The sequence below is a fragment of the Mercenaria mercenaria genome, chromosome 14, assembly GCF_021730395.1.
Source record: "Mercenaria mercenaria strain notata chromosome 14, MADL_Memer_1, whole genome shotgun sequence".
Classification (NCBI taxonomy): Eukaryota; Metazoa; Mollusca; class Bivalvia; order Venerida; family Veneridae; genus Mercenaria; species Mercenaria mercenaria.
In genome coordinates this window covers 29,690,992-29,713,524 of record NC_069374.1, presented here as the reverse complement: position 1 = coordinate 29,713,524, position 22,533 = coordinate 29,690,992, and the positions used below count along the sequence as shown (strand labels likewise).

General features: G+C 34.0%; 1 protein-coding gene across 1 annotated transcript; it reads left to right on the top strand.

Moving 5' to 3' along the window:
* Positions 1-9,864: 9,864 nt before the first annotated feature.
* Positions 9,865-20,024, top strand: LOC123527140 (uncharacterized). Its single transcript, XM_045306427.2, has 4 exons — positions 9,865-10,086; positions 10,551-10,687; positions 13,199-13,304; positions 16,117-20,024. The coding sequence occupies exons 1-4, from the start codon at positions 10,023-10,025 to the stop codon at positions 16,410-16,412; spliced, it is 603 nt and encodes a 200-aa protein (XP_045162362.2). The 5' UTR covers positions 9,865-10,022; the 3' UTR covers positions 16,413-20,024.
* The last annotated feature ends 2,509 nt before the right edge of the window (positions 20,025-22,533 follow it).

Genomic DNA, 22,533 nt, shown 5'->3' with positions numbered 1-22,533 from the left:
ATGCATATGTATGCATATTTGAAGTTTACAGAGCAAAATTCTACGTACTATTTAATCTGCCCTTGTATTCATTTCTGACCTAATGCTATTATTCCGAATTTTTATGAAATATGTTTCTTAGAAACATTCTGATATTACAAACTACAGAAATAGCATGCATCGTGTTGCTAAATTTAAACGCTAATGGTGTATCACGAGATATCCTTTCCGCAGCCTTAACGTACTAAAACGTATTAGCGTCTAATGGCCCTTTCACGCTTCCGTACAAAGAACATTTATTACACGAAACTGATTTTGAAAATATTACTGAAATGTCTAGGTTTGCAGCTCTCAAATACGGTTATATCTTACATCTGAGGCATATACTGACACACTCAGACAACATCAAAAATGACAATTTGAGCGATTTGATGAAGTTATCAATGTACCCTTGGTCCGTGATAAAGTGCTGAAAATTGGCTCCCCAATAGCAAAAAAAAAAAAAAAAGTCCACGCGCATACATTTAGACGGGGTGACCCCTGCACGTGACCCCTGACTATCTACGAATCAAAATACGGCTTTCGTTTCAAGTTTAGCATTTCTACTTTCATTTTATTTACTTCCGGAAATAGCTGAAGGTCAAGTGACGTCATTTTCTGTGATGTCAAAAACATACATATACCTGGCGAGGTTGCATAAATATGTGCTGGCCGTCCTAAGAATATATACAATGACAAGGGCAGCGGTGGTCTAGCAGTTACGATGCTGTGTGCTCAACCTGGATATCGTGGGTTCGTGCCCAACCTGGTTAAGACGTCGACTTCTAATGACGCCTTACTGGTTTTTCGAGATAGCGGGCTTGAGAGTGATTCAAATCACAATTGAGCCACAATAGATTTAGCTACACTATAAATTAAACGACGACAAAAAAACACAAGATTTTGAAAACACAAACATTACAGTGTTATTTTATCTCATTCCCCTTTGAAGGATTTCTGAAAATTTCTTACTATTTCTAAACAAAACATGTTAAAACAGCATGTTGGAATTCCCCCGAATATTGATTAAATACAAAAACCTTTAAATGTTAAAGTTACTTTGAAAGTTATAAAAGAAAAGACTAACATTTCAAAACACCTAAATTTTGGAATTTATAACAGAAAATTTCCTGTTAAAATAAATTTTGATGATAAATCATTCAACACATTTAAAAAATCATAAACTCCTATTGCTTCCCTTTTTATGTCTTAAGACTGCTGCTGTTTAATATCAATATCCTAAAAAATTTACAAAACTCTGTAATGGACAATAGGTACAAATGTTATAAAAGCATTGACGAAGCTGGAACAACAGATTTTAATAAAACTTTTCACACATCTTACATCTGTTGTTATTGTAGCAAGGTTGAATAAATTTGTAATAGGTTATAGGTATCAAATTCCTCCTCTACTAATTTTTTATGTAAAAAATAACAATTAATAATATGTTTTAATCAGCATTTCTAGCCGTTCATTTCTTGCGAGACTACCCTAGTCTAGAATGCCTGTCTTTAGGCAATTAAGAAATACCAAACAAATTGTGGGGGTGACCATAATGCAATGAAACCGTAGTCACGTAACGAAAACGCTAATATTGCGTAGGTTGACATCAGAAAATACCTACTTTCACTTTCATTTTACCAAACAGCTTCAACACAATTTTTGAAGCATATAACGTAGCTTAAAATCATCCGCAGACATTCCTGTTCATAATTAAGTTTATATCTGGCATGGAAATGGCATTTTCCAGGCTGGAAAATGGCACTAAATTGATATGGACTACATTCGATTGGACCACGGAGGCATATCCAGCGAATCACTAGCTTCGTACCAGTTAGTTACCCAGATATTACCCTGTTGTAATATGTATTTTTGTAACCCATAAAATTTTCAAATAGGTTTTACACATGGGCTGCTATCTGGTACTTATTTCCTAGATAATACTACTCTTGATGAAAAGAAATATTTTCGAATCTCTTTCTTGCATGATGTTTACGCTAATTTAAATCGATTTCCCCTTGTTTATAGGTAATGTTTCAAATGCCATAATGTGTTTAAAAGTCATATCTTCAACACAATATCTTAGGTCGTCATAAATGAGTGTCAAAGATTGTTTGATTTTTCAAGAACATTGACATTCCATTATTGTTCCATATTTACTCTTTACCATCATTCACTTTCGCAAAGTACAGCCTATTATATTATTATAATAAGTGACCTATCCGATATATTGTCCATTAATTCCTTGCGGCAGATGCTAAATAAATTGTATGAAATATCTCGTAAAAAATGCAAATTCTTTGAGAATACAGAATCAGTGAAGAAATATGATCAATAAAATCATTTCCAGTTCAGAACAAAGACTATTCCTCAACGTAAAGTATATATGATATCGATATTCTGACGTTTTGGGCCAAATGAGGCGCTAAATACTACAGAAAGAGAAAAACATGCTAATACTTTCCTTTGTGAGAGAACATCTTTGAAACATTTTCTGTACCAGATACAAATAAATGGTCTAAATGACCTGATCAATATAGCAAAGATGTTTGCATCTTGTGTTGAACAAATGGCGCACAAATAACATATAGCAAAACATTTCCCAATCACACACTACAACTAGCTTTTATGAAAAGTGTTGAATGCTAAAAGTGTATGTATGTTTTCTGGTAAGCAATGTGAACAGTTGAAGATTTTATTGTTATTATCAACCGCTTTATATATAATTCGAAGTCAGTACATCGGTTTTCATCAGTTTAAATGATAGGTTTGACACCTATATTACATAAACATCTTATAGAGCGGTTAAACGTTTACTGGATTGATTGGCAATTACTGTACAGTAATGTTTGTAACATTCTTTTTTGGCATTTACATGGCTTATTTAAAACTCCCATATAAAGCCATCAACATTAAAATAGATACTTTCTGATGCCGAGAATACATTTTCTGATATTTAGAACTACAGTTGCATGAAATAGGCAGCTGTATGTGCTTGAATGGGGATTGTAAGACTTGTTCAAGGCTTTCCTCATTCTGGTATGTCTAGACATAACAGAAATATCTTGCAAACTACGGACCGGTGAAATTACAATAATTTTTTGTGCAGATGGCTCATCGCAGTACCTAGTCTAACAAAGTTAAAGATCGATTTTGTATCAAGACACATTAACAATGACGACTGGCGTAATCTGTTTTTGACAGCAGAAGAAGCACTGATACGCCTCAAAATTGCAGCAAGTAGTTGGTATTAAGTAAAGAAGTTCGTCTGAAGTTTGAAAGAACCAGATTTTGTTATATTCTACGCAATTCGACAGTGAATAACCAAAACAGTCATTCCTTCCTAAGATAATGAGATTTTTCCAATTTACATATATTATGATGTCTGATATAAAATGTTAGTTGCCTCATGTATATTCAAAATAACGCCACTTTTTGCAGCCATAAACAGTTTTGTAATACTTATGTTATCTGCACTGAAAGTAATTTTAAAACTTTAAAGGATTCTTTTAGAATTATACTACAAACTCTAACAAATAACATTGTGTTTATATTTCTGTTAACTTTGTTTTGGTTGGGACAATTTATTTGTGGGTTGGTATCAGGAGCGGAAGCAAAATATATTTCATTTGAGGCATTGGTCACTTTTCGCACTGTCACTGTCTAATAAAATCCTAGAATCAAATTGATTGTAATGATGATAGCGGTAATGGTAATGATGACGATAATGATGATGATGATGATGATGATGATGATGATGACGGTGGTTGTGGTGAGTTATTAAAATAAGGATGATAGTGAAACTGAAAATGATGAAAAAATGATAACGATAATTACGATGATGTTGATAAAATGATGACAAGGATGATAATGGTGAGATCTTTAATCATATTGACTAAAATCGCGATTAAATTGATCTTGTCAACAAATATGCCAAATGCATTGTATTTTTACCATCCTTTACCAGTCATGTGCACTCTTGCAACGCATTTCGTCGCGACAGTACTTTGGCAGAAACTACCAAATTGTACAGCTACCATTCTGACGTGTAAGACGTAAGATTGCCACATAATCAATACACGCCAAGCAGACCATTGGGTAAAAGCGTTAAAATTCAGTCAATTAAGTAGTCCTTAGATTTTCATATGTCTACACATTTCTGTGATATCATGAACCACGTACTGTTTCTGTTTAATATAGTGTCTAGATAGCAAACAGAGAGTTAACCTGTGGTGTAACAAATGTAAAAAAGTAGTATTCATATTCAGGAAGACAATAATTTGCGGACAAGCTACTCATAGAATTACAGATAGCATGACGACAACATTTTAATCTTTGCCATGTTAGATTTTTAAAATGGACTGGCCTATTATTCAATTTTGGCAGTACTGTTTATTATTCGAAGGGATGTTCACTGAAAATTTACTGACTGAAAAGCGAACAGTGCAGACCATGGTCAGCCTAACGGCTGAATTTGGTCTGCACTGGTCAAAAACTCCGCCAGCAGACTTAAGCTTAAAGTTGCGTATAAAGTTGCCAGTTTTCTAATGGTTCCTGATGTGTGAGTCCTACAGCCTAGATGCCAAACGTGGCATTTTTAGAAACATGCATTTGGTATGGATACAGCCTAGACACAAAACAGGGAATAATTTTAGACACAAACGGGTGACATTGATAGAGTCATGATGTCCAGCTTAAAATTATTTTAGACACATGCGAGTGATATGAACATATCGTAAATCTTCTTAGGTTCTTATGGTAGAACATATTTCCGCCAGACTGTTAAACGCTTTTAGTACTCCAGAATACATGCAGACACATTACTGAAAACGGCATTGTACAATTACGTAGTTTAACATACAATGTATTTTTGATATTGTATGTGTGTAAACCTTTCACAAAATATTGAAAATCTGTTTGAAAACAACAAAGGTAAGTGCATGAAAAGCTGCTAATCTCCTCTCTACCAATCAAACCTCATTCTTAAAGATCAATGGCCTGCAGCAATGAACCAACTTTTCACAAGTTTTGAAAATGAAACAGAGAAAAAGGCAAAATTATAAGATTAATATTTGTTAATAAATTGACGTGTCAAGAGCCGTTATAGTCATTATCATATGCGGAAGATTTTTCACGACAATGTATATTATTTCAATTGAGTTGTACATGTGTGTCAATATTCTGTGTATTAGCTGAGATCATAGATGGTTCTGTCTGTGTGTGAATAGCTTAGAGTGAAGGAGGTTGTGGGTTCGTTGTCCGATAGCTATTTGACTCCGTCGCAAATTCGTAATTGGATCCAGAAGCTCCCTTGTTTGATGTTCAGTTAAAAGGAGACTAGCTTTTCTTCTCCCATACCCTTGTGATGCTGGCACCCATTAAGACAGAGATATCGACAGTGACAAATTTAAATTTTAGTATTCGTATAGACCAGATAAGTTGCATTAAGCAAAACGAGGAAATAAAATATGTAAAAAAGAGGAAAGAATACAGCCAAGAAAAATAATAGCAGAATCGGTTTTATTGAGTTTGTTCATGAGAGATAATGAAATGTGTAACACCTCTTACGCCCCCTAGCATCGGCTTAAGCGGACCTCTTTTACACATCTGTTGAATGGACTCCAAGATCCCAAAGGACCAGAAAATATAACAACAATGAATCTGAGAAGACGCCAAATGAATTGATCAAATAAGTGATATAGCAAATAAGTACCATTCTATTATCTTTACATGCCCTCTCAATGTAAAGAAAATAGGAAATTGTTGCTAATTAAATGGGGTAGCTGCAGTTAATGCCTACTAGGAATGAATGTATAACTCATATTTAACTTCCAAGTCTGATACTAATGGATTTAAGAAATCACCACACGCTGAACAATAGTCGGGATACAAGTCACAGTCAAGAATTGAATCTGGATTTCAAAAAAAGTGACCAAATATGCTTCTCTCCTTTAGTTTTATCTACAGAAGGAGTTTATCAGCAAAATACCTTGGGATATTTGATATTTTTTATTTCAGAAAGGAATAATTTTATTAGGTTTTTTGCTTTCTCCTTCATGACCAAGTTCTTTTTTCGGTTGCTTTCTCATAGAACATACTCTTTTGCAAAATAATTTGGCTAATGTTACATATAACTCATTTTAAAGTTAATTATTTGTTCTCAGAAAGCTGTATTCATTAGTTCATAATTCAATCTAAATTAAGTCAGAAAGAATCGATTTCTGCTTCTATAAAAGCGACACAGTTACAACACAATAAAAGAGGATTTGAACTGTATTTCTAAGCTGAATGTTCAACCTTTTGCATGCTAAATTTTTAAAATGGACTGATCCAACATTCAGTCTGGCAATACCATTTAGTATTCGAAGGGGTGTTCAAAGAAAAATTACTGACTGAATAGCGAACAGTGCAGACCATGATCAGTCTGCACGGATCTTGGACTGCACTGGTCCAAAGGCAGAATTACTTGCCATCGGCAGGCTAAAGGTTAAATGGTCTCGACATATATTATGCCTATTCACAGTTTTTGTATATTTACAACATTTCATAATCACCAATATAAAGCATTTGTGTTTAGTGGCGAACTTACTATAAGGGCTATATAGTACATGTAATTTTTTAGCTTTACCAACAAACAAACTACAAAAAAATGTATCTAAGCTTTATTTCGGACAGTAGACGGAAACATGATAACAGATAAACACATCTTTTGTTACGCCTATTCGAAACATTGTGTTGCTTTAACAAAAACGTCTAGGAAACAAAACATGTGACCAAAAAAGTGACACGTCGTGATAAAATATCGTCTACCAGGAGAAATATTGATATGATAATTTTATAAAGATCACAGGAAAAGTACCTGCAGAATAAAGCCATTGTTTGATAATATCATTAAAAAGGCATTTATATGTCGGATACCGTGCTGGTATTTGCTTGACATTTTCTACAGCTTCGTAAAAAATATTGTGTGATATTTCAAAGTCACGGAGTGATATGTTTATGTGTATGTCGATAAGACAAACATCTTCACAAACAGAATATGATTCCTATGATTAACCAATTTCTCACAAATATAAAACTGTCAGATATCAAAATGTGCACGAATAACTCTTCACACAATCCTTTTCATATCCTGGAGGGTGTCCCATTTTACGTTAAGGTCATAATTGTATTCCAGATATTGCATCTGTCCAACCTAGTACTTTCCTACACGCAACACTTCTGACTTAAGGGACATACGATCGGTGGAGTCCCTTATTTCATATACAAAACTATTTCCCTATTGGACACAATGGATGTTGTGAATATGTAAGGGATTTTTATATTATTCATTTACCAGTTTGAGAAATACGCCTTCATTATCTTATAAGATAGACTCTTCCACACAGGGAACACTACTAATAGATTACCGTCTGCACATTTTTACCAGATTATCTAACCATATATTATGTTCATCTTTCAATAAAATATTTTATCATCAGAAGTTGACATGTTAACAAATATATTTGAATTTGCTAACTATATACATGTAATTTGTATACGTACAGCTGCATTCATTTGAATGTCCGAAAGTAAATAAAAGTGCCTTATCTCGGCTAGTTTGTTTAGTGGTAGTATCAAATTACAGTATACATTGCTGTTTAATTATTCACACACGGCTGGTTTTTGTTTCAAATAGGAAATCTGGGCAAAATGTAACATTTCCGTTTTGATGAATGTGCTGTTTTACTATATAAATTTAAATCTTATTTTCACCAATCTTTCTGCAATATCTAATATTTCTAAACCATCTGAAGTATTCATTAATTTTCACGATTCTTAGATCAAATCGTTTGCTAAACTGACGGCTAACATAAGAAAAAAATATAATTACTTGACGCAGTTTGGCTGAGAATGGTGTAAACGTAAAATGTGGTTATTAAACAGTACAATACGTGTAAGTAATATGATATCTCAGTAACCAACATGAATAGTTCAGAAACAGTACAATGTACGTTAGTAACATGATACATCAGTATAAGACATGGGTAGTATAGAACTGTAGCAATTCAGAAATCGTAAAATGTACCTAAGTAGCATGATATTTTATTATCAAGCATGTGCATCTCTATTGTCGGATACCCGTGCTACTCTACAGTAATGGCATGTAGAAACGCGTAGTGAGGCACTCGCGTATGTCAGGCGATGGTGTAGATCAGAAACCGCATAATAGAAGTAGGTAACATAATATTTCAGTATCAAGAATAGATATTTCAGAAACCGTACAATGTATGTAAGTGACATGATATTTCAGTGTCAAACGTGGGTAGTCAAGAAACCGTACAATATACGCACGTAACATGATATTTAGTAGAAAATATTGGTAGTTCAAAAATTGTACGATATAAGTACATGGCATGATATTTCAGTAGAAAACGTGGATAGTTTCGAAACGATACAATATACTTAGTAACTAAGTAACATGATATAAAATTAGAAAACATTGGTAGTTCAGAAACTGATCAATGTAAGTAAGTGTAGAAAATATTGGTAGTTCAAAAACGGTACAATATAAGTAAGTAACATGATATCTCCGTATCAAACACGGATAGTACCGAAACGGAACAATATACGTAAGTTACATGATATCACAGTGTCAAAACATGTGTAATTTTATTGACGGAACAATATACGTAACTAACGTGATATCTGAAAGATAAAAAGTACTGATAGCGATAAGAAATTAATATAAGTCTTATATATGATAAGGACTGTTATAACTTTTATTATTTTGATTGTCATTGCATTTTTTGTTATTATTTCTACCTGTATCATTATTTTTGTTCATAGTGTTGTAATTGTTGTTTTTATCAGCATCATCATTATTATCATTAGTAGTGTTGTTATTGTTGCTTTTATCAGCATCAGCATCATTATTATCATTAGTAGTGTTGTTATTGTTGCTTTTATCAGCATCAGCATTATTATCATTAGTAGTGTTGTTATTGTTGCTTTTATCAGCAGCAGCATTATTATCATTAGTAGTGTTGTTATTGTTGCTTTTATCAGCATCACCATTATTATCATTAGTAGTGTTATTATTGTTGCTTGTATCAGCATCACCATTATTATCATTAGTAGTGTTGTTATTGTTGCTTTTATCAGCATCATTATTATTATCATTAGTAGTGTTGTTATTGTTGTTTTTATCAGCATCACCATTATTATCATTAGTAGTGTTGTTATTGTTGCTTTTATCAGCATCACCATTATTATCATTAGTAGTGTTGTTATTGTTGCTTTTATCAGCATCATTATTATTATCATTAGTAGTGTTGTTATTGTTGCTTTTATCAGCATCACCATTATTATCATTAGTAGTGTTGTTATTGTTGCTTTTATCAGCATCATTATTATTATCATTAATAATGTTGTTATTGTTATTGTTGTTGTTGTTAACTTCTACTAATTTTATCAATATTTTATATTATTACTATTATCATTAATGTTATTATTATTATTATTATTATTATCATCATCATCATCATCATCATCATCATAATTATTATTACGGTTATATCTTCTATCTTCCTTATTATCTTCGTCATCCTTATAATCGTAATCTTCATCATCATCAACAACAGCATCAGTTTAATTATTACATGTATACCATACAGATGTCAAGGTTTTCAGCATACAATATATTTTCTGTTAAGATATGTGTATATTCACATTGTTAGAAGAATGTATGTAGAATACTAAAGTTCATTTATTTTCCTACAATTAGTCATATGTGAAACCACACTTGAAGTTTAAGTAGGTTCGTAAGAAGGATACAAATTACACGCTTCAAAGTATTTCACCAACACCAAGTGTATTGAGGATTGAATGCAAACTTATAGTAAATCGTTCTTTATCTAATACGATTTACTGACATATTGCGTTCAACAACACACTATGTGTATTTGTGCGTGTAAAAAAATCAACATAGAGAAGTTTTAATCATAGGGCAAACAAGGCAAAAGATGAAGCATGTACATCTATGTTTATGTTTTCTAATCACATTGTCATGGATATCAAATACAGTTGGTAAGTCTCTTATACAGTTAGGGACACTAATTTTGATATTTTCAGAAAACAGAAAGAAAGATATCTAGTAATTAAATAGAACATGTTGAGACACGAAAGCGGAAATGTACGGATCAAAGATGTGTATTCGAACTATCGTAGCATCCATGGTTAATATTATACCAATAAAGTATAATTGTAATTTGCATTTGATGCGGATGCCGTGTGGATACGATTATCGTGATCAGGCAGAGACACATTCTACTCCATGATCTGTATTTTCAGTTTACTCATCACAAGTCTGTGGTGATTGCTTGACAGTTCAAGAGTTTATCATTTTATAAGAAATGTACTGGTAATTATACATGTTTATGTTTAAAGAATTCTTTTAAAGGGAATTACTAGTTTTCCTAAATTATTACTTTGTAATACATTTTCAATTACTTTTTGTCAACTAATCTATCCATCAAACTATCATGTTACAGGTCTTCAGTGTCCATCCTGTACATACCTTACCTCCAACGCTGATGTACCAGCCCCGGTTAGATCTGTAATAGATGGGATACTCAACATATTCCAGGACCCGGAATGTGCCCAGGAACTTAAAGGACCAATACCAGAGGTAGGCTTTTTGTTTGACTATATTCTTCTCCCCATTTAAATGAAGGAGATTATCTCTTTCTGAGGTTTTATCCAAATCTGGATCAAGTTTCTAAGAAAACTATAAGAAGTGGTCATTACAGAAGAATCTGGTAACAATGTCATCGAATTTCAGCAGTCAAGCAGGTCTTTAAAGATGATGAGAAAATATTTTTAAAAAACGCAATTTTAATATAACCTAAAACTATCTTTATATGTACTATTTATGCTTACCGAGAAACCTTTCTCATTTTTTTGTTGAGTTTAATGTCGCACCAACACAATTATAGGTGGGCCGGTGGTCTAGAATTTCAGCAGTCAAGCAAGTCTTTAAAGATGATGATAAAATATTTTTAAAAAAACGCAATTTTAGTATAACCTAAAACTATCTTTATTTGTACTATTTATGCTTACCGGGAAACCTTTTTCATTTTTTTTTTGTTGAGTTTAATGTCGCACCAACACAATTATAGGTGGGCCGGTGGTCTAGAATTTCAGCAGTCAAGCAAGTCTTTAAAGATGCTGAGAAAATATTTTTTAAAAACGCAATTTTAATATAACCTAAAACAATCTTTATATGTACCATTTAAGCTTACCGGGAAACCTTTTTCATTTTTTTTTTGTTGAGTTTAATGTTGCACCAACACAATTATATGTGGGCCGGTGGTCTAGAATTTCAGCAGTTAAGCAGGTCTTTAAAGATGATGAGAAAATATTTTAAAAAACGCAATTTTAGTATAACCTAAAACTAGCTTTATATGTACTATTTATGCTTACCGGGAAACCTTTTTCAATTTTTTTTTGTTGAGTTTAATGTCGCACCAACACAATTATAGGTGGGCCGGTGGTCTAGAATTTCAGCAGTCAAGCAGGTCTTTAAAGATATTGAGAAAATATTTTAAAAAACGCATTCTAATATATTACCTGAAACTATCTTTATATGTACTATTTATGCTTACCGGGAAACCTTTTTCATTTTTTTGTTGGGTTTAATGTCGCACCAACACAATTATAGGTCATATGACGACTTTCCAGCTTTGACGGAGGAGGAAGACCCCACATGAGATGCCTCTCCGTGCATTATCTCATCACGAGCGGGCACCTGGGTAGAACCACCAACCTTCCGCAAGCCAGCTGGATGGCTTCCTCACATGAAGAATTCAACGCCCCGAGTGAGGCTCGAACCCACATCGGTGAGGGGTAAGTGATTGGAAGTCAGCGACCTTAACCACTCGTCCACGGAGGCCCCCAACTCATTTCAGAGGTAGACGTTAGTGTGACTATTATATTTATGGCTTAATGTCGAAGACAAATGTACACTTACTTACGTATCATAAAATGTGTCTCAGCTTTCTCTCACTACACTATTGTTAACAAATTGCAATTATTGGATGATTCCAAGAGTCCAAACATGGTACATACCAATGTAATATTAAATCCTTACTTTACTTTCTATATTATCTTGATCTAAAAAGATGGTTTCTTTCAATGAGTATCTGGAATTATATAATAAATGATCGTATCAACATCTATACTTAACAGCAAAATAGACATTTAAATGCGTATGCTAGAGTCTCTGTATTTAAGATTGGCAAAATACTTCACAATAACAGAATTTCTTCAAACTTGGGATATTGAATGACAGTCAGTAAGGAAACAAAGATATGCAATAAAAGTCATAGATCACTAGTATTGAAAAAGAGTTATCTGCCCTTGAAAACGGCATTTCCCCTCTCCTCTAGCGTACGCCTTTAATTCACCGTCACTATAATTTAAAATCCAGTAAAGATCACATGAGCCGCACCATGAGAAAACCAACATAGTGCATTTGCGACCAGCATGGATCCAGACCAGCCTGCGCATCCGCGCAGTCTGGTCAGGATCCATGCTGTTCGCTTTCAAAGCCTATTGCAATTAGAGAAACCGTTAGCGAACAGCATGGATTCTGAGCTGGCGCAGGCTGGTCTGGATGCATGCTGATCGCAAATGCACTATGTTGGTTTTCTCATGGTGCGGCTCAGTCATGATAATGCCGGCTCAGTTTTGACCTTTACCGTCTGAGAAAAGCTGCTTTGCCTGTACGTGGATATTGTGCGTAAACGTTTGTTTCCTGATGCTGTAAGACCTTCTTCGGACGATGTTATTTTGCTTATATTTTTGCGAATGATGTCAGATCACGGGAGTAATCTCGCGGAAATTGTTGGTGTTACTTTTATAAGACCAGTACTGTAGAATCTGGTAAATAAGCGCATATTCGAATATAAGCGCATATCAAAAGTCAGCGCACAGGGCCTTACCGTTATTCCGTATGGGATAATAAGCGCATGTCATGCCCTTACCATAATTTTGTCTCGAAAGTAGGCGCATATCCGATTACTGGTAAACAAACAACAGATGCAGCATGTATTGTATAGACGAAAATTAACCTTTTTTTCTTTCAAAACAAAATATATACGAGGTAATTGTTAATATTCATGTATTTGCTATTTTCTAGATAGAGGAGGAGATATGTGAGGAGATCCCTAAGCAAAAATCAAGATGTAGCTTCTACAAAGGTTCAGTCACTATAACAATAGCTTTGCCGATAGTGCCTGTTATCAGTGAGTACTCTCAAACAGGCTTCTTTTCTACGATATTTCCTGGCCCCGTGTTCACAAAACATTTTCAGTCTCAGTTGAGTTTGATAATGAAACTTTATTTGCCATCTATATCTCAATCGCATAGCATGTTTAAAACAAAATCTTAAGTTAATAACTATTTTCAAATGACTTTTCAGTATTGATGGTCAGTTTCAATTGGAATTAAGTCTTGAAGTTTTGGTAAAATTAATATTAAAATTCCAAGCTCAAACTCAGCTGAGACCGAAAAATGCTTTGTGAACACGGGGCCAGCTGGTCATTTACAATGACTGTGATTTTAAAGATAAGAAGTTTAAATATATGGATAACTTAAGGTCTGGCTTCTTTGTGTTAATAGTTGCTAATACTCTATCTAATTATTGCTATGTTGGGATAAGGAAAACTTTTACGAAAATTAAACCGCACTACGCTCCGAGTGAATTGTTTATAATTAAACGAAAATATTAGTTTGGACGTTGCATAAAATGTAATATGCCGGCGTCTGACTCCTGGTGGATTAAATTGTTCTTTCAAAAAAGCATGTAAGAAACATATATTATATGTCATAACTTTTTTGTCAAAACAAGTACACAATCCCGAACACATGGCAAAAAATAAATGTTTATCTAAACTGGTTTGATTAACTCATATGGAACGCTCTACATATTAACATGCATGAAAATTGATTCACCGCGTTCACTGTGTATTGAGCCGTGGCTGCACTCTAAAATATATAGAATATTCCCGGTTTCGTCGCTGTTTGGCAATGTAAATAAAATGTATATTGTATTAAACATGTATACCAAATCTTGCGTTATCTGATGGAAGTGTTTGATAGATCACACGGTACGAATTCAAGTAAAATGACGTAGGTACGAACATGACATGTTAGTCCATGGTTCAAATCTGTCTCTGCTCATTTTTTTTTTATATTTAACTAATTGGTATGGCAGTGTGCTGGTGCCAGCAGGGAGATTAAAATTTGTCTTACTTACGACTTAGTACCTCCTATGTACGACTTAGTATCACCTTTGTAGGAGATATTAAGTACTACGTAGGACATACTGAGTATCTTGCACGAAGGAGTTAGTATCTCCTACGTAGGAGTTAACATCTCCTACGTAGGAGTTAGTATCTCCTACGTAGGACTTAATATCTCCTACGTAGGACTAAGTATCTCCTACGTAGGATACAGTATCTCTATGTCCTACGTAGGAGAAACTAAGTCCTACGTAGGAGATAGTATGTCCTACCTAGGAGATATTAAGTCCTGCGTAGGGGATACTAACTCCTACGTAGTACTTAATATCTCCTACGTAGGAGATACTAAGTCCTAGTTGGAGATATAAGTCCTACGTAGGAGATACTAAGTCCTACGTAGGAGATGCTAAGTCCTACGTAGGAGATAGTATGTCTTACATAGGAGATACTAAGTCCTACGTAGGAGAAACTAAGTCCTACGTAGGAGATAGTATGTCCTACCTAGGAGATATTAAGTCCTGCGTAGGGGATACTAACTCCTACGTAGTACTTAATATCTCCTACGTAGGAGATACTAAGTCCTAGTTGGAGATATAAGTCCTACGTAGGAGATACTAAGTCCTACGTAGGAGATGCTAAGTCCTACGTAGGATATAGTATGTCTTACATAGGAGATACTGACTTAATATCTCCTACGTAGGAGAAACTAAGGAGTAGGACATAGTATCTCTTGCGTAGGACTTAGTATCTCCTATCTCGTTACCCCTAAAACAGTTACCTTCGAGCCAGATATTTCGAACCGCACCTTCAACCAGTTAAAGAATCTTATAATAATAACAGATTGAAAAAAAATGAATGCTTCTTGAAACGTAAATTTCTTAAATCGTAAAAATGTTAGATACAATCCATCGGCAAGATATTCAAGCAAGCCAAGTTTTCATATAGCTGAAACCCGACCATTTTAACTACTGAGCTATCCATTTAGATCCGCTAATTCAATAGATACCATACTTTGCATACAAAATACAAAATATGACAGTCAATCCGTATATCTGACAACTCGTTCAAAACAAATTCGTCTAAAGATAAAGCTCAGGGGCCAGAGACGAACTGTACCTTGACCTTGAATTTTTAGGTCTGGATCCCATTAGGCGTTTGCGCCGAGTATGATCCTACCTTGCGAAATCCGCGAGAGCCGAACGCATTATTGCAAACCAAGGCACCGCTTTAATGGCCCTTTTATTACATACATATATTTATATCTATATAGTGTTATTTCAGCAAACGAACTAAAATTTTAGGCAAATAAGGCTGAAAATTCGTGTGAAACGGTGGTCGTTTTGATGCATTTAACTTCGAGACGCCATAATTACGTCATTCTTGACGTCATATGTGACGTCACAACTATAGCAAGTAGTCCAATCATGAAATATTTTCCGTATCCGATGGGAGTGGAACACAGGGTCTTGTATGAATTACCTCTCAACCCCTTGAAGAGGGACTAGTTCATACAGCCATGTTAAACGAACTCCATGAGAAATAATGACATCACAGATCCATACGAAATATACGTTTATTTTATATTTCAGTGTTTCTCTTGAACCATTTTGCCTTTTATATTATATCGTATTCTAAATGAAAAGAAGTGCTTCTATGTATCTTTCTTACTAGTTGACTTTTTCTGGAAGAAAATTATATATATACATGGTAACTGTAAAGAACAATCATAGAATATGATTTGCAACCCCACAGTACCAGACTTTTACATGCATCAGTCAGCACAAAAAGTAAAACAGTTTGCTATGTATTGCAGATATACCATTACAAATGTACCAAAGGGGATGTCACCACTTCAAAGAGGCAAATGTTCCTACAAACGGTTGCCATGACAGAGACAACATCAATGAAGATAAAACATTTATCAAACAAATTCTAGACAAAGCTTCTTCCACATTTGAAAGTTACGAGGTGGCAAAATTTACAGGAAAAATGTGTCTGTGTACAGACACTTATTGTAGAGAAACTTCCGGTGTAAGTGAATGCGCCAAAATGAACTCTTCATTGCTATTGTTATTGCTATTGGTCTTTGGACTGGTTTATTCTGTTTAATATTTATGTGTATGACATGTTACTTGCTGTCGAGTGCGTGAAGTTTTTAAATAGTTGCACTTTTTTGTTTTGAATTTGGACATCACTGTCGGTACTTTAAAGGAAAACTCATCGTTCTTCCTGTGTAAACGAAGTCTTTTTGAAATAATGACTAAAACACTGAATGCGGCTCAAAGACCATTTAAATAAAATGAATCTCGATCGCGACAAGCGTAATTAATTCTAATTTGCAAGATATATCAAACAGCTGTTCTTCCACTCAGTATTCAGAAAGCAGGCAAAAATAATGTTGATCATTGTGTTATGTGTGCGATGAATGTACAACAAATCCGGCTTTACTGGATGTTAAGAAGACAATTCATTAATTTTCACACGGACGGGCATCTTGATTAAACCACCATCATCTCATTACCTGAAATAGCGACAAAGCAATCACAGTCGATCCTTTGTGTCCGTGTCTGCACATTGTTCGTAACATTATGATAGCCTTATATTACTTTTTTTATTTTTAGGATTTATGTTATGTATACTTCATTTAAATTTCTGATATCAACAAACAAATGCAAAAAAAAAACAAATAATTGAGCCGTGCCATGGGAAAACCAACATAGTGGGTGTGCGACCAGCATGGATCCAGACCAGCCTGCGCATCCGCGCAGTCTGGTCAGGATTCATGCTGTTCGCTAACAGTTTCTTCTATTCCAATAGGCTTTAAAAGCGAACAGCATGGAGCCTGACCAGACTGCGCGGATGCGCAGGCTGGTCTGGATCCATGCTGGTCGCATACCCACTATGTTGGTTTTCTCATGGCACGGCTCATATTACGTTTTCGATTTTGTTTCAGTATATTCAATGTGTAATTACAAATTGCCAAGTAACCAATATAAATGTAAAGCAGCTTTCTTTTTTCCATTGTTTTATAAGTGCTTCCTATATACCTTTTGATTATTGATACAGCTTCTTCAATATTACTTATATTTCTCTTATATTATGTACTTTGTTTTAAGTGATTTGAATTTGGTCAGATATGTGATTTGTCGCTTTAGATCTGTGTCGATCTTAAGCATTTTCTAATTATGTAGACACAATAAGATATTTATTTATCATTTATACACAATCGGATGGCCACACTGTATGATAAATATTATGACACATTAAACCGATATTTCGTAAAATGCGCGCAAAAATTATATATTAGTATATTGTACAAAAAAAAAATTAAGTAGTGAATAGACCTTAGAAACTAGCACTGAAGAATATTATTGCACTAAAATGACAGAACTTCTAAAAGAGTGATAATATATATACTTGTAATATGCATCATTTCAAACAATAAGAATTATGTGTGGTAAAATCTTTACATATAATAAATTTAAAACTGTTTTAATCATCAAAATATCCACATATTTGCTGTGTTATTATGATATCTTATTTCATATTATTCCCATTTTTAGATCATGTTATAAATGTGTAACAAGTTAACAGGTGACATATAGGCCCATTGGGCCGGGTGTTGTGAATGTTGATCATTTATTGTAATTTATCAGCAACTACTATGCAAAGTACCTGATATCACTTGCCTGATATTTTATTTTGTTATCAGGTCATTGACCTGATATCAAAATTAAGCTCCTCCCATATTGACGGACTAGTTTTTACATCAGTTTCCTTCCAGATTGAATTTTATTACAGAATCCAGTTTCGATGTTGCACAACTTTTTTTCTAAATAGATTCTGTAATCTCAACAAATTTCCTTGAATATGCTTGTCTCTAATTTTATCACACAGACAATAGCACTGAATGACGTCATTGTGAAACGTTCATTATGACATCACAATGTTTACCTGGATCGATTCTTGGAAAGGTTTACAATACACTGGACAATGTATACTTATTCTTGATTTATGCCTAACTTAAGGCATGGACATTTTATTAATTATTAGCAAAAGTTTTTGTGTTAATTATCATTCTTGGATCAGTAAATTATAATACATGGATCGATTCTTTGAAAGGTTTACAATACACTTTACAATGTATGATATACTTATTCTTGATTTATGCCTCATTTAAGGCATGCACATTTTATTAAGTATTAGCAAAAGTGTTTGTGTTAATTATTATTCTTGAATCAGTTAATTATAATTCTTGGATCAGTGTAAATTTAGTGATTTTAAAAAAAAGTCTGGAACTGGAAGTGAAATTTTCAGCGCTTTGGACATGTAGTTGTCTGAGTCAAATGTTGTATGATATGGAAATAAAGCATGTTCTGGTTTATTCATGAGGATGATTTTTGATTTTTATGCAGGTAAGAAATTATTTCATTCTTATTTTTTTTACAAGAATATCAGAAAGTCAAAAACATTGTCGGAGTTGAATTCAATATAGCTGCCGTATTTGTTTCGTTCAGATGTTTCAGGCGCGGATGAATTTTCAAATCCGTAAAATATAAATTTAGTTTTTTGCTTCAGAAGACATTTTTTACAAAATAAGAGATAAAGACATATGTTTTTCTAGGCAGTTTGTATGAGTTTCATGATAAATAGAATAACAAGCTACTGTCTTTTGATATCAGTGTTATCAGGTCTCGGCTGATATGGGCGGAAGGGGTTCGGTTCCCTCACCCCTTCCAGCCCATATCAGCCTCGACCTGATAACATTGATATCAAAAGTTCGGTTCCCTCACCCCTTCCAGCCCATATCAGCCTCGACCTGATAACATTGATATCAAAAGTTCGGTTCCCTCACCCCTTCCAGCCCATATCAGCCGCGACCTGATAACATTGATATCAAAAGACAGTAGCCTGTTATTCTCTATATGTATGTACTGTATATAACACATGTCACGTTAATAAACAATTTACTTACTTACTTACTTACTTATATCGATAGAAGTCATATTTGAAATTGAGATAGTTCGGTTAATAAACATTACAATAAATGTTTCAAACGCAAAAACAGTAAAACGATTCTTAACGACAATAATTAGGTCACACAGGTGAAGGTAATATTAAATGGACAAAGAACATCTTATACATAATATTGAGTCGTGCCATGGGAAAACCAACATAGTGGCTTTGCGACCAGCATGGATCCAGACCAGATCCATGCTGTTCGCTATCGGTTTCGCTAATTGCAATATGCTTTGAAAGCGAACAACATGGATCCTGATGCGCAGTCTGGTCTGGATCCATGCTGGTCGCAAAGCCACTATGTTGGTTTCTCATGGCGCGGCTCAATAACAAGGATTGTGTGTACAGTCAACACAAAATATATTAACATGTAGTATCAAACATTCTTTAAAAGGCAAAATCTCGAAAGCAATCGGTATATCTTTTAATGATACAATAATTACTAAAGATAAAAAAGATCTTGTTTATTATATGCTTTCTCAGGATCCAGATCGCTCCGTCTGAATACATTTATTGACAATAGCTACATGTTGAACGTTTTGAGAAGGATACCATTTTATTGGACGTATTTAATCCGATGCTCCGAATTACAAAGCAAGCTATACTATTTGTATATATGTACTATTTGTATATATGTACTATTTGTATATATACTATTTGTATATATGTATCTCCCTAATAAAGTTGTTCTATGTCATGCTACTTACGTTAATTACTTGAGTACTTGTTTAATCAGCCCGCCCGCTTAGCTCAATAGGTAGAGTGCCGATCTTCGGATCACGGGGTCGTGAGTTCTATCCTCAGGCGAGGCGTATGTTCTCCGTGAATATTTGCTAAAAGAAAGTGTGTCTGAAATCATTCGTCCTCCACCTCTGATTCATGTAGGGAAGTTGGGAGGTACTTGCGAGAACAGGTTTTTACTGGTACAGAGTCCAGGAACACTGGTTAGGTTGATGCCCTCCGTTATATTACTACAACTGAAAACTGTTGAAAAACGGCGATAAACCCTGAACAACAAAGCAAACAACAACTATTTTAGTCTCATTGTCGGTTGGTGCAAATCGGTTATAACATTTTTGAGAATGAGCGGAAGAGCTGAAAGCATACTTTTGTTTACCGGATCTTCAGTTTTCACGACTGATATTAGACACTACTGTATTGCCTGCCAAAATCAAAGGGCGGGCACCTGGGTAGAACCGCCGACCTTCAGATGTCTTCAGATGGTAAATGAACAAATGCTTACAGTGTAATATCAACATTGAATTAAATATAACATTCTCAAACTTCCCCTGAGCGCATGCGTTTAGAAATAGCCTTATTTGTAATACCAAACTTAAAGACGAAGGTTTATGTATTTTGCGCGCCAGAGATTACTTTTAGAAGATATATATAAATAATGACTCGTATTCAGGACAAAGTTTAATAATTATTATGGTAACAGTCTGAATGAAATAAACTGAATAGCTCCTTTACATAACTAATATCTTCATCTGTTACATTGTACTTGTCAGTAAACTGAAAAATGCAAATCATGCATAAACAAGTACTGTCAAACTGAGAAGCTAAATTTTGATTGGTTGCGTTCAAGTTTCAAAATGATCATCTTTTACTTTTGGTTATAAAAGGTTATAAAATCATATTAATCTTGAACTTTTTTTTTATTTCTTTTTTTTTTTTTTTTTTTTTTTTTTTTTTTTTTTTCCAAACTTCATGCCAAATACCTGCTGGAAAGGCTATGCCTTGGAATACCCTTCCATTATTTTTATATTGAACTGCCTTCATTGATAACACAAATATAATCTACGACGTAGTCTTTGTATTGTATGTAACAGGTAATAGGTATGTCACGATTATCAAAAAAATTGAAAGGTATCACTCTGACTTGCTTGGTTGGTCTTGTTTTGTTTTTTTTGCCGCCGTGGTGTGAGACATTTCACAACAGCAACAGCTGAAATAAAGCAGAATTATTTTACTACAAAATCAGTATGCTTCCAAAGCTTTCAATAAGATGACACAAGTTTCTGGGAAAAGGTCTAATGTGAGCTATCAAAAGGATATTATATGTTAATATGTTTAAATACCACCAAGTCCTCTCGTTATTCCAGACTTTGTCAAAACTATTTTCTCCCACGCAATAGTGAGACACAGTTAACTTCCTTAAACACTTATAGGGTATGCCTTGAATAGGCAGATATACTGCAAATACATATGCATTAATAGCAAGGCTTAAAGATATTTACAAAATAAGTTATAAGATAGGAGACCGCAGTTATGGTACGGTTATCACTAATTATCTAGATGTGTTTCAATACAATCAATATTTCCTGGAAAATGACAACTGACAAACTAAATTATACAGATGTAAAGGTTTTAATCTGTGTTTTTTACCGCATGTCCTAACATTGAGAGACAATTAAGTTTTGACTTGACTTTTTGCCCACATAATGTATAATTATTAGAAATTGTCTCCATCCCTATAAGGTCTACTAATTTCAGTTCTTACTGAATAAACGTCACGATGCTGAAATGAAAATAGGCAAGAGGTCGTTATCAGCAGGGAATATAGCAATTTTAATATAACGTTATTTGCGGGTGTTCTAAAACACGGTGCATATTTTTACAAGTTATAAGTTTATTATTGAGAGGTTTCGTAATAAAACTAATAATTCAGAATATCATGCATTGACGCACATATAGTAACATTCTTATTCATATGCATCTGCTCTTATTACTATCTTTTAAATGATATAAATTTCTGGAATAGCCGTTGTAAAATTGAAATTATCATCGTTAATGAAAATTGAAATACATCGCCTTTCTAATTGGTGTGTCATAAAAATTCTTATCTTGAACCGTTTGACGGATTTGAGTTGTTAGATGCAGTAGCTTTGGCACATTTTCATCGATATTTCAAGTCTTTATTTAACAGGTACAATAAGATGTTCCAATTTTGAGTTTGGAATTTCCTTGTTTGTTTAAAATAATGAACATCTATTACAATATCAAATAACTATGACCGTTAAACAATTATTTGACTCAATTCTAAGCTGTATATATTCTAGTCGTTCGGAATCACGAAGAAATCAATGCAATGTTTCTGTAAATAAACATTCCACTAAAAGCCGATGCGAGTGATGTGTGTTTTCCATTTGGATAACGCTTCTAAACCGAGCTTACTGTTGCTTTTGCATGCTTGATTTCTTTGCTTTAA

Bases quoted from the DNA above. Each gene is read 5' to 3' on its own strand.
- LOC123527140 (XM_045306427.2), top strand. From the start codon at position 10,023: ATGAAGCATGTACATCTATGTTTATGTTTTCTAATCACATTGTCATGG. The intron at 10,688-13,198 runs GTAGGCTTTTTG...GCTATTTTCTAG, and splicing joins TTAAAGGACCAATACCAGAG to ATAGAGGAGGAGATATGTGA. The intron at 13,305-16,116 runs GTGAGTACTCTC...TATGTATTGCAG, and splicing joins GCCGATAGTGCCTGTTATCA to ATATACCATTACAAATGTAC.